This window comes from Phodopus roborovskii, unplaced genomic scaffold (genome assembly GCF_943737965.1).
Source record: "Phodopus roborovskii unplaced genomic scaffold, PHOROB, whole genome shotgun sequence".
NCBI classification, from domain to species: Eukaryota; Metazoa; Chordata; class Mammalia; order Rodentia; family Cricetidae; genus Phodopus; species Phodopus roborovskii.
This window is the reverse complement of record NW_026126636.1, coordinates 6,789,480-6,801,621: the sequence shown is the minus strand read 5'-3', so window position 1 is coordinate 6,801,621 and position 12,142 is coordinate 6,789,480. Positions and strand designations below refer to the sequence as shown.

Below are 12,142 nucleotides of genomic sequence, written 5' to 3'. Positions count from 1 at the left end.
ACTTTTACAAGCACGCAGGCGAAGCACTCATACACACTAAATAAATAAATAAGCATATAAACAAATCTCTGAAAACAACCTAAAAAACGCCAAGTTGAAATTAGAAACAGGTTGGTAGGAACGTAACACAGCCCCACCCTACAACCGAAAGGGTGCGACGGCTCTTCTGGCCGCTAGGCGGCACCCTCCTGGCTGGCCCCCAAAGCGCCCGGGGGAGGCGCATGCGCACCGCTCCTCGGCTCCGCCGTTGGAGCTACGGCTGCGCGGGCTGCGGGGCGCGCGACGTTTCCCCGTGCGCACTGCGCTCGCTCGGGTCCGCGGCGTCGCGTGCACGCCCCGCGCCTCGGCGTCCCGTTACTCCCGGCGAGCGGCGGTGCTGGCCCCGCGGTCCGACATGTCCCAGGCGCCCGCAGTCAGCAGTGTCCCGCAGACGGGCGCGCCGAGCGGCGACCGCGGGCTCCCGCAGGCCGAGGTAGGCGGCGGGCGCCGTGCGCTCCCGGGCCCGGCGCGGCCGGAGGAGATCCGGGGAGGCCCGATGGCGGCGGCCCGGGAAGGCCCCGCAGCCCCGGGGGCGGCGGCCAGGGGGGGCCGGGCGGCGGCGGCCCGGGGCGGCCCCGCGGCGGCGGCGGCCCGGGAAGCCCGGATGGCGGAGGTGGCCCGGCTGCTGGGCGAGCCTCTGGAGGAGGACGCGCCCGAGGGCAGGCCCCGGTCCAGGGCGGGCGGGCTGGCGGCGCTGCCGTACCTGCGCCTCCGCCACCCCCTCAGCGTCTTGGGCATCAATTACCAGCAGTTCCTGCGCCACTACCTGGAGAACTACCCGATCGCCCCGGGCCGGATCCAGGAGCTGGAGGAGCGCCGGCGGCGCTTCGTGGAGGCCTGCAGAGCCCGAGAGGCCGCCTTCGACATAGAGTACCTGCGCAACCCGCAGAGGGTGGATTTTGACATTCTAACGTTTACCATAGCCCTGACTGCGTCGGAGGTGATCAATCCTCTCATAGAGGAGCTGGGTTGCGATAAATTCATCAGCAGAGAGTGAGGAGGCCCCGGCACCAAGAAGACCTCGGCATCCAAGTCAAACCCCATCCTGCAACTTGGTTCTCGGAAGTCAAGAGGATCTTGAGAATAAGGCAGTGCATTCGTTGGAGGGGGAAAGGCGACAGAAGATCGGGGGAGGGGGGGATTGTCCAAAGCATCGTTAGACTCCTGTAACGTTTCTTGAGTTGATGATTGGTTGAGAGTTCTTGTGTTACGGAAGACGCCCATCCACGGGGCTTCGTGAATGAGTCAAGGATGGTTTTGCAAAAATTTTGAGACTTAAAATTGCCAGTGGTAGCCCACGATGGAAGAAGATCAGCATGAAGAGTTTAAACTGCCTTTAGGACCCAGTTCCTGTCAAGAACTTGACCTTTGCAGAGCTCGCCTTCTCCTCATGTCAGAGTCAACGGGAGTGTGGAGTATGTAAGACTGATTTTGTGTTTCTGGGACGTTGGGAATGGCAAGCATCATAAATGTTGTATATAGTATGTGATAAATGGTGTTTTAAACGATATCAAATATCTGGAATTCTGTTATCCATTTCCCAAAGTTGTTTTTGTAAGTCATTATTCATAAGCCCCAAGAATATGAAGCCTGGAGGATTTTGTCCTTCCTCCCTGTCTCCATACCTAATGCTTCCCATGACGGCAGTTTCCTTCCTAATTTCATTATGTATACACAATGTTTTTTATTTATTTATTTTTTGTTTGTTTGTTTCTTTCAAAGTTGACATATTTTGGTTTACATATTGTGATTTCATGAAGAAAACATCTTGAAGGACCTTCCGGACCAGTATACTTACTCCTTAAAGCTGTATTTCTTGGCATTGTGTGGTTAGGCTGTAATGCTGATGGCGGGTTGGGCTGTTTGGAACCCTTTTCTCCTGGCAGTATAAAAGCCCCCTCTGATAGGTCGTCTGTGAATACCACCTGGCTCTGCATTGGATCTGAACAAAATGCATTTTTCGTGTTTGCCACCTCAAGTTGGAATCCGTCTTATGCTTGATGGTGTTACAAATCATTTTTTTTTTTCTTTTTCCTTTAAGTTTCCATAAAACTGATGGTGCATCTCACTTGCTTCTTAGGCTTTTTATTCTAGGTAATATCTGTAGTCTGACTTCTAGAAGTGATACTCCTGAGCCAGAAGTTTGCCTTTGTTAACTTTACAGATACAGCCAACTGACCTCTACAGTCCCACCAGTGATTGGTAAATGGATGTTTTCTGATTGCCTAGCCAGCGAGCTCAACCTTCACATGTGGAGGGCTCACCAGCCTAATGGTAGAAAAAAGGTATATCAGTTTTTAAGGTTTTTAATGTAAGTAGTCTTTTCATTTAAAAATGAAAAGAGGCCTGGATATATGTCAGTGATAGCACACTCACCTAGAATAGCCTAGTGATAGCACACTAACTCCAGTGAGGGGCTGAGGACATGCCTCAGTGGGAGACCCCCAACCTAGAATCCCCCAGTGAGGGGCTGGGGGCATGGCTTGGTGGTAGAGCCCCTGCCTAGAATCCCCCAGTGAGGGGCTGGGGTGTGGCTGAGTGGTAGAGCCCCTGCCTAGAATACATAAGTAAGTCTCTGGGTCTTGCCCCCAGAACCAAGAAAACTAACTTCTTTCCCTCACATGACTGTCCACATTCTTTTTTGTTTTGTTGTTTTTTGAGACAGGGTTTCTCTGTGTAGCCTTGGCTGTCCTGGCACTCACTCAGTAGACCAGGCTGGCCTCAAACTTTGAGATCTGCCTGCCTCCGCCTCCTGACTGCTGAGATTAAAAGTGTGTACCACCACCACCCAGCAGACTGTCCACATTCTTTATCCATTTCTTCCCTCAATAATTTCTTTAATGACTATAGTAGTTGACTATGTATTAGTGGCATTAGGTATGACAATGGTTTATGATGTGCGTTACAAATATATTTTTCCAGTTATTTGGCTGGCTTTTCGTTAGAATTTTATATTTATCCTTGATGTGGGTTCAGGGGCTCAAACTCCGGATCACCAGGCTTGTGTGGTACCCACAGAGTCAACACACCTGCCTGGATTATTTATCCTGTTTTCTCTAAATTGTGCAAGATTTTAAATCCTGGTTTCCTTGGTGTGTGTTTAGGATTTCCTTTGTCTTGAACCATTTGTGATTAGTTCAGAGAAGTAATAGTATAAGGTTCGACTTTTCACGTAGCAAATGAGCTACTAGAGAGCTCGGGTTTCCTGATGCTGAACCCACTCATGGTTTCTGGTTATTTTTGCTCATGTTTACTGGGGGCAGGGGGCAGTGTTGCAACGGGTTGTCTGTGTAGCCCTGGCTGCCGTGGAATTCACTCTGTAGACCAGGCTGCTCAAACTCAGAAGTCCACTTGCCTCTGCCTCCAAATTGCTAGAATTAAAGGCATGAACTACCACACACAACATTACTATTATTTCAGACAAAAACAAAAACCTTTTTATTAGAGTCATATTACATATAACCCAGAGATAACTGCTGTCTTTGAGATACTGAGTCATATTTTAAAGATTTTCTTTATCTTTAATATGTGTGAGCTGTTGGCTGCATTTATGTATGTGCACCACGTGTATGCAGTGCCTCAGAAGGCCAGAAGAGGGCAGTGGATCCTTTGGAAGTAGAATTATAGTTAGAAGTCACTATATGGGTGATAGAAGCCAAAATCCAGGTCCTCTGCAAGAGCAACAAGTGCTCTCAACCCCTGAGCCACCTCTCCAGCCACTGAATCTGTCTTTTGAGGTGTGTTTAGTCATGTTTGCTTTAAGACAGACTCTCACTTCTAACTTGTGCTGGCTGACCTGGAACTTCAATGTTCTCTGTCTCAGTCTCCCAAATGCTGGCTACAGGTATGAGCAGCCTCACCTAGAAAGGAAAGGAATGCTACTAGCCAGGTGGTGGGGACAGTCCCTCAGTCCCAGCAGAGGAAGGTGGGTCTCTGTGAGTTTGAGTAAATTCCAGGACAGCGAGGGCTACACAGAGAAACTCTGCCTTGGAAAAAGAACAAAAATAAATAAAAAGATACAGAACTCTATCCAAATAAGCTGTTTTCATATTTTGTTTCCCGAGACATTTTCTTTGTGTAGCCCTGCCTGTCCCAGAACTCTGTAGACCAGGCTGACTTCCCCACTCAAAGCTCACCTGGCTCTGGAGTGCTGGGATTAGAGGTTTGTGCCACTAGACCCAGCTAAACACGTGGTGGAAGCTCATGCCAGTAATCTCATGAGAAGTTTGAGGTCAGCTTGGGCTAAATACCCAGGCTCAAAAAAAGTTAGGGCTGGGAGTCAGAACAGCCTGCAAAATGCTTGTTTCGAAAGGACGATGACCCAGGTTTATCCCCAAAACCCACATGGAAAACTACAGGAGGTGACGTGCTGTAGCCCCAGAGCTGGTGATGTAGAGAGAGAATCCCTGCAGTTCACTGATGAGCCAGCAACCTGGGACCACTGAGAGGCCTTCGGCAGAAAACAAGGTGGCGCTCTGTCACAAAGAACACTAGCAGATGACCTCTGACCCCCACGAGTACGTGGCACCTAGCACACACACAATGAACACAAGCACACACAAATTTTAAAGAAACATTTTTGTAGCCTTAAGTTGAGTGTAAATGTTTATTTGGGGAATATTAATATTGTTAAATGAACTTCCCTAAAATTGGTCTTTCGTGGGTCTAGACATGTCTGCATGTATGTCTGTGCATCTGAAAGCTTGGTGGTCAACGAGGCAGGAAGAGGATGCTGATCCCCTGGAGCTGGAGTCAGAAATGGCTATGAGCCACCATGGAGGCGCTGGGTTTCCGGACCTGGGTCCTGTGGAAGAGCAGCTGTGCTCCCAACCACTGAGTTTATTCCTATTATATATTTTGAAGATTTCTTTTTCTCTTCAAAATGATTAGTTTCTGCTCACCTCACCTCTCGGATAGACTGTCAATGGACTCCATTGTGTTGGTTAGCACTTGTTCACATGATTCTCTATGACTTTTGAGTGTATGTGTCTTCTGTGTGGTGTACACACATGTGGGTATGTGTGTCCATGTGCATATATGCAGAGGCCAGTGCATTCCCTCTCACTTGCCCTGAGACAGTCACAGAACCTGGGGCCAGGCGGGTGGCCTCCTTCTGTCTCTACCTCCCACAGGGGTGGGGTTATAGATATGTGACCATGTGCAGCTTTTTCCAAGGATGCTGAGATCTGCTTTTCAGGCCCTTATGGTTGCAGAGTGAAACCAATCCTGATTGTCAACTTGATTTACCCGGAGAGAGGAGCCTCAACTGAGGAATTACCTCTAGCATATTGGCCCATGGGTTAGTCTATGAGGCATTTCCTTTATTGCTAATTGATGTAGCAAGGCCCAGCCCACCATAGGCAGTGCCTTCCCTAGACAAAGTAGCTGAACAAGCCAGAAGAGAAAGCCGGTAAGCAGCAGCCCTCCATGGCCTCTGCTTCAATTCCTGCCTCTGGGTTCCTGCCATGATTTCCTTCCTAGATGGGCTGTGACCTTTGTTTTGGTCGGTATTTTATCACATCGACTAGAACACCTGAGCCATCTGTCTGGCCCTCTGACACCTCTTTACTGGCTCCAGTATAATGCAGTGAGTGATCATGATTGGTTAAAGTTCTCTCCATAGTCTTCTCTCTGTCTCTCTCCCTCTCCCTCCCTCTCTCTCCCTCTCCCTCTCTCTCCCTCTCCCTCTCTCTCTCTCTCTCGTGTGTGTGTGTGTGTGTGTGTGTGTGTGTGTGTGTGTGTGTGTGTGAAAGGGTGGATGTTGGAGGGTGTTGGAGCGATGACTCAATGATTAAGAGCATTGTTGCTTTTGCAGAGGACCCAGGTTCAATTCCTAACACCTTGGCAGCTCAGTCATAAACATCTGTAACTCCAGTTTCAGGAGCTCTGATACCCTATTCTGTCCTGCACAGGAATCACACACACAGGTGGAGCACATACATACATGCAAGCAAAACACTCATACACATAAAAAGAAACTAAAGGAATGGCTGTTGGGGTGGGGCTGGAGAGAGGACTCTGCTGCTAGGAGCACTTACGGCTCAGTCAAGGGATCCAGTCCTCCTCTGGCCTCCAAGGTCAGCCCCAATACACATTCACATAGAAACATAAGCACATCTAAGAGAAAACATCTTAAAAAGAAAGGTGGCTGGGCTCTGTCAAAGGCCTGTTCTTCCGGCTATGAGCATGCTGGACTTGGTACACACCTCTAATCTCAGCACAGTGAAGACAGAGGCAGGAAGACGCTAGATTGGAGGCCAACTTGAAGATGGAGATTTCTGTCCTGTCAGCCCAAATAAGCACACAGAGACATAATAATGAAACTGTTGGCCAGTGGCTATGGCTTCTTACTGGCTAGCTCTTTCTTAATTACTAACCCACAACTACTAACCTATTTCTACGTGGCCTTATCTTACGCACCTGGTGCGTCCCATCTTCCTGGTCTCTACATGGTATCCCATCTGGGTTACCAGAATGCGGTGAAGCTGGGTGCGGTTGAGCCACAGGTGGATCGAGGGGGCGCTAATTGAAGGTGGGGTTTAAATGGGTTCATCAGATCCAAGATTTAAATGAGAAAAAGATAAAAGATAAACCGTTGTTTTGTAAGAAGTAAAGTTTTTCTGCCCGCTGCTGGTCTTGTCCCACCGCTGCGCCAGCCCCAATTAACACACAGAGACTCTGTATTTGATATAATGCTGTTGGCCAGGTACTAGTTTCTTATTGGCTAGCTCTGTCTTAAGTATTAACCCATTTCTGTTAATCTACGTATCTACATATGTCCATGTGCTTTCTTCTTACCGGGGAATGGGCTGACATTGCGCTCTCCCTGATCTCTCCATCTTGACTCCTCCTTACTACTTCCTCTTTCCTCCTTGTCTCCTAGTCCCTCCTGTCTTGCTTTCCTATTGGCCAACAGTACTTTATTCATTAACCAGGATGAGAAACATTTACAGAATGACATCTCCCATCAGTGTTTTATTGGGCAGCAACTTGCACAGATAAGGATAAATAGCCACCCGCTGCCTTCCTGCCCCAGGAGATGCAGTCTCTGCCCTTCCGGTGCTCTCAGCGACCCAAGAGAGAGAGCAGGTGCGTGGGCTCACAGCTTTTCTACTTTAAAGGGGTCACATCCGCACCTGAAACCATGCCCAAAAGGGCGTGGCCACTAGTACAAGTTCATTGGCAAGGTGAGATGCCACTACACCAACATGTGCTATGTAGCAAGACTGTCAAAAACAAAACAAAACAGAATCTGCTGGGCAGTGGTGGCCCACGCCTTTATTCCCAGCATTCAGGAGGCAGAGACAGGCAGATCTCTATGAGTTCAAGGCCAGCCTGGTCTACATATAGAGTTCCAGGACAGCCAGGGCTACATAGAGAAACCCTGTCTCAGAACACAAAACAAAACAACTTATGAAAGTGATCTTAGGTTATGTCAGATCCACCATGATGAATTATGAAATCATGTTGAGAAAAACTAATACTACCTGAACTTTCTATTTTTCAAATTTACTAACAAGCTGTGTGTGAGAGAGAAAGGGGGGAGTGATTGATTGATTGATTGATTGATTGATTGATTGATTGATTGATTGATAGGGGTGTATCACTGTGTAGCCATGGCTGGCCTGGAACTCATAGAGTCCAGATCATCACCACTGAGCTATACCCCAGTCAGTGTGTGTGCACATGTCACAGGATGCATAGGGTCAGGGGACAACTTGCAGGAGCTCAAGCAAGACATCATCACCTTTACCTACTGAGGCATCCCTTGGCCCCTGACCCTACTTTTAGTTACAAAGTTACAAAGTTTCCCAGACTAGCCTTGAATTCAATTCTGTATCCCCAGCTGGCCTTGAACTTTTGTCTTCCTGCCTCAGACACCTAGCTACAGTTACAAGCTTGAGCCAGCAGGCTCAACTGCTACAGTGTTAACAGGTTGGTGGACTCTGGATTCATCAAAGGCACAAGAAGACAGGTGCAGAGATTATTAAAGGACCATGGTACAGCTGCATTTCAGCCAGAAACTGGGCCTTTCAAAGGTGATTGGATGCAAATGCCTCTCACACACTTTAGACAGGTTTTCACCTAGCCCTGGCTAACCTAAGCCACGGATGAATCTTCCCACCTCCACCTCCCACATTCTTGGATTGCAGGGTGTGCCACCAGAGACAGCTCTCTTGTAAATTCTTTTAGATGATTAACCAAGGGAAAGCTCCAAGACAACAGTGTATTACACTCAAGTAAATATGGTGTCTCTGGCTGGTGAAGAGAGGCCATATGGAGTACCAAGAAAGATGGCTGTGAACCATGAGGGGAGTGGAAAATGAAGGTCTCTTCCTGAGACTCGAGAAAATACATCAGCCGGATGGATCTCTGGGTAGAGGTGCTTGCTACCAAACCTGAAAACCTAGGTTCAATTCCACACGGTAGGAGCAAACTGCTAAAAGTCACATTCTAATCTCCGTACACGCCACGGCTTGCACATGTGTGCACACACAAAATTAAAGCAAATGTCGCACGGGAGCCAGAGGAATGACACAGGAGGTAAAGAGCTTGTCAAGCGAGACTAGCAACCTGAGTTCAACAATCCAGACCCACATAAGGGTGGAGGGAACTAGCTCCGCAAAGTTGACCTTGACCTATACAGGCACTCAGTTCTGTTTTACACATACTAATAAAAACAAGTGATAGGTTAAGTAAGAGCACTTTTTCTTGCACAGGACCCAGGTTCAATTACCAGCACCTTTGTGGTGGCTCAGAGCCACCTTGTAACTCCAGTTCCAGAGGAGCAGATGCCCTCGTCTGACCCCCGCGGAACTCAGGCAAACATGGTGCACATATACAGCTATGTGACAAAACACCCATACACATTTTTTTAAAAATGAGAAATTAGTCAGGCGTGGTGCCGTAGGCCTTTAATTCCCGTTCTCTGGACGCGGAAGCCGGCAGATCTCTGAGCATATATATGAGTTCCAAGCCAGCTAAGGCTACGTAGTGAGACGCTGTCTCAAGCAAAACAAAAATAATTGTTAAAAAGTACCGTGATGTTTAGAGCTGCAGGCGGCCGCGGAGGTAGTGGCACACGGCACCGCTAGAGGACGACAGAGGTCCGCGCACGGTGCCTGCGCATGCACTCGGTTTTCCAGCGCGCCGAAGCCCGCGCACGCGCACGGGCTCACTGCCGCTGGAGCGGGCTGCTAGCGCTGCTCGGCTCAGCGCTGCCTGGTGACCTAACGGACTCAACGATCGGCGATGTCCGAGCAGCCGGGAGAGAGCAGGGTCCCCGACCTGAGCCCCACGACTGGCGTGGGCGACGTCCTGCAGGGGGGAGTGGGCGGAGGCGGCCGGGTCCCCGAGGCCCAGGAAGGCCCGCTGGCCGCAGCCGCGCGTTTCATGGCACCGGCCCCGGGCCCGCTTCCCAGGCGACTCCCCGGCGTGGCGGGCCTGATGGCCGTGCCGCACGTCCACGCGCCGCTCCGCCTTCTAGAGCTGCACGAGCAGCGGATGTTCCAACACTATCTGCACACCAACCCCTTGATCCCCACCCGGCTGCTCCGCGACATCGAGGAGCGCCGCCGGCTGTTCGTGGAGGGCTGCAGGGCCAGGGAGGCGGCCTTCGACGCCGACCCCCCGCAGATGGACTCGGACGCCCGCGCCTTCACGCTGGCGCTCACCGCCTCCGACGCCCGTGGCCCCACCGCCCACTGAGTGCTGGTCTTGACCTCTAATCCCAGCCCTCAGGAGGGAGGAGGCCGGAGAATCGGGAGTTCACGGTCATCCTCGGCTACATAGCGAGTTGGAGGCCAGCCAGCCTGGGCTACAGGAGACACTGTCTTTTAAAAAAATAAATAGAAATAAAGATTGGTGGCCAGGAAGTCAGGGTGACTAAGGGTCAAGGACAAAGGCAGAAGTCTGGGCAAATATCATGAGTTGGGAAGTCCAAGCAGAGTATAGGGCATGGGCAGGGTGGAGCGAAGCGGGGCCAGAAAGAGGCAAACACTCGAGGCTTGAAGCTGGGTGGGTGACAAAGGATTTTCTGACTTCTGCCTTGTGGCCCTTAGCGTTCCACCCCTGCGTTGGTGGAAACTCAAGGTTGCTTCACTGTAAAGAAGGATGGTTTTGCAAAGATGAAGTCTAAGAATTACCAATGGAAAAAGAAAAAAAAAAAAAAAAACCTAGAAATAACTGAGATACAGGGAGAACCCAGGGAGATTGGTTCACAGTTGCTCCTGGGTTTTACTGACACCGGAAGGCTATAAAGGCAACTTGGACACTTCAGAACTGAGGGGTCAGGCTCGTTGTCGGCTGACAAGCTCAATGTGCTGTTAATTCTTGTGTTTGATGTTCAGTAGACAAGTTGTAAATATTCAGATAGGGAAATTCATGTATGTGTGAGATGAGTATTTCTCAAGACCATGTGTAATTGTATCCATGTGGGAATAGATTTCATAGCTAAATGATAGGTGTTTAGTCACATGATGCAGAAGTAGCAAAAGATGCTTTGGTAAGTTAAACTTTTGTCTCTGCCAAAATGAAAACTATCTAAGCAAGCATCCGTAGTGATTTGGGGTGGGGAGATTGTTGTTCCCTGTAGGGTTTTCAAAGTCATTTTCTAATGCATATATAAGTTGAGACCATCCTAGCTCTCTTCCCCTAATCCTGGATGCTGAGAATGGAACCTGGATCCTTACACAAGCTAGCCCTGCCCTACAGCTACACTTGAATCAAGGTAGGGCTGGCACATGGTTAAAAAGTGTTTGCTGCTGAGCCTATGTGGTCTTCTGACCACCACTCATGCACACACACATGCAATGTTATCGGCGTCTTGGGTTTTTATATTTTCAGTTATACTGGAAGTAATTCTATATTGTTTCTTGCTTTTTTTAATGACTACTATTTATGGATGTATCTTAACATATTTAATGAACTAGTTGTCTTCTGGACATCTGGAAAATGGTTTTCTTTTTGTTCTTTTAAAGATTTGTGTGTATGTGAGCTTGTATGAGTACCTCTGTACTATGTGGGGGCAACAAGAAACTGAGAGGGTCAGGAGAGGGCATGGGATCCCCAGAACTAGAGTTACAGGCAGCTGTGAGCCCCGTGTGGCTGGGACCTGGACCCACTCCACTGAGCTCTCTCTCCGTTCTCTATTCCTTGTTTGTTGGAAACAGGGTCTCTGTATGTATAGTTCTGGCAACTTGCTCTGTGGTAGACCAGGTTGGCCTTGAACTCACAAAACCCTCCTGCCTCTGCCTCATGCCTAGCTTTTCTGTGTTTGTTGCTTTGTTTGGCGAAGGGGCTGATCATGAAGTCCTGATCTGCCCCCATGTTCTGGGACTCTGGGTGTCGTTGGGCATAGCATTGTTTTTGCAATGTTCTGTGCATGCCATGCGTGTGCTTGCTCTTTTCATGGAGAAAACTTATGAATGGAATCAGTTAAAGGGCAAAGGGGTTGGCATTTTTCATGGCTCTTCCCAGCCCTCTCCAGGCCTCTGGTTACTTCCATACTTCCATTTGCTCATGGACTCTGTGCCTCTTTCTCTACACCCAGCCCAATCCTTCAGACTCCTAACTGTGAAAATGTGTTTGCATTTCTCCACAGGGGGGAGGTGCTGTTTTCCATGTGTAATAGCCATTTGGTTTCATTTTCTGGGAAGCACCTGTCTATAGCCTTTCACCAAATCTACAAGTCAACAAAGTGTTTGTCCTTGATGGGTGTGATGGCACACACCTGCCACCTAAATCCTTGGGAGCCTGAGACAAGCAAGCCCAACTGTGCTGGCACATTCCTTTAATCTCTGTATTCAAGATGCAACAGCAGGCAGATCCCTGTGAGTTTGGGGCCAACCTGATCTATGTAAATTCCAGGACAGGGACTACAAAGTGTAATCTCAAACAATAAATGGTCTAGATTCTAGAGTTGACACCAACCTGAACAATTTAGCACAGGGCTGGCAAGATCGCTCAGCGTGTAAAGAGCTTGCCCAGGAAGCCTGTGATTCCTGGAACCATAAGAAGCTAAGAGAACAAGCCCCTCCAGAGGTATCCTCTGACCTCCCCATGACCTAATCTCACACAATAAACCTTTTAACAAGTTCCCCCT

At 49.1% G+C, this 12,142-nt stretch overlaps 2 protein-coding genes across 2 annotated transcripts; both read left to right on the top strand.

Annotated features, from left to right (window-relative positions):
* Positions 1–356: 356 nt before the first annotated feature.
* Positions 357–2,107, top strand: Eid2 (EP300 interacting inhibitor of differentiation 2). The gene has a single exon (XM_051207662.1). The coding sequence runs from the start codon at positions 395–397 to the stop codon at positions 1,034–1,036; it is 642 nt and encodes a 213-aa protein (XP_051063619.1). The 5' UTR covers positions 357–394; the 3' UTR covers positions 1,037–2,107.
* A 7,167-nt stretch (positions 2,108–9,274) lies between these two features.
* Positions 9,275–10,052, top strand: Eid2b (EP300 interacting inhibitor of differentiation 2B). The gene has a single exon (XM_051207663.1). It carries the CDS (start codon positions 9,292–9,294, stop codon positions 9,745–9,747), a length of 456 nt encoding a protein of 151 aa, XP_051063620.1. The 5' UTR covers positions 9,275–9,291; the 3' UTR covers positions 9,748–10,052.
* Positions 10,053–12,142: the final 2,090 nt, after the last annotated feature.

Coding starts and splice junctions, on each gene's coding strand:
- Eid2 (XM_051207662.1), top strand. CDS start 395: ATGTCCCAGGCGCCCGCAGTCAGCAGTGTCCCGCAGACGGGCGCGCCG.
- Eid2b (XM_051207663.1), top strand. CDS start 9,292: ATGTCCGAGCAGCCGGGAGAGAGCAGGGTCCCCGACCTGAGCCCCACG.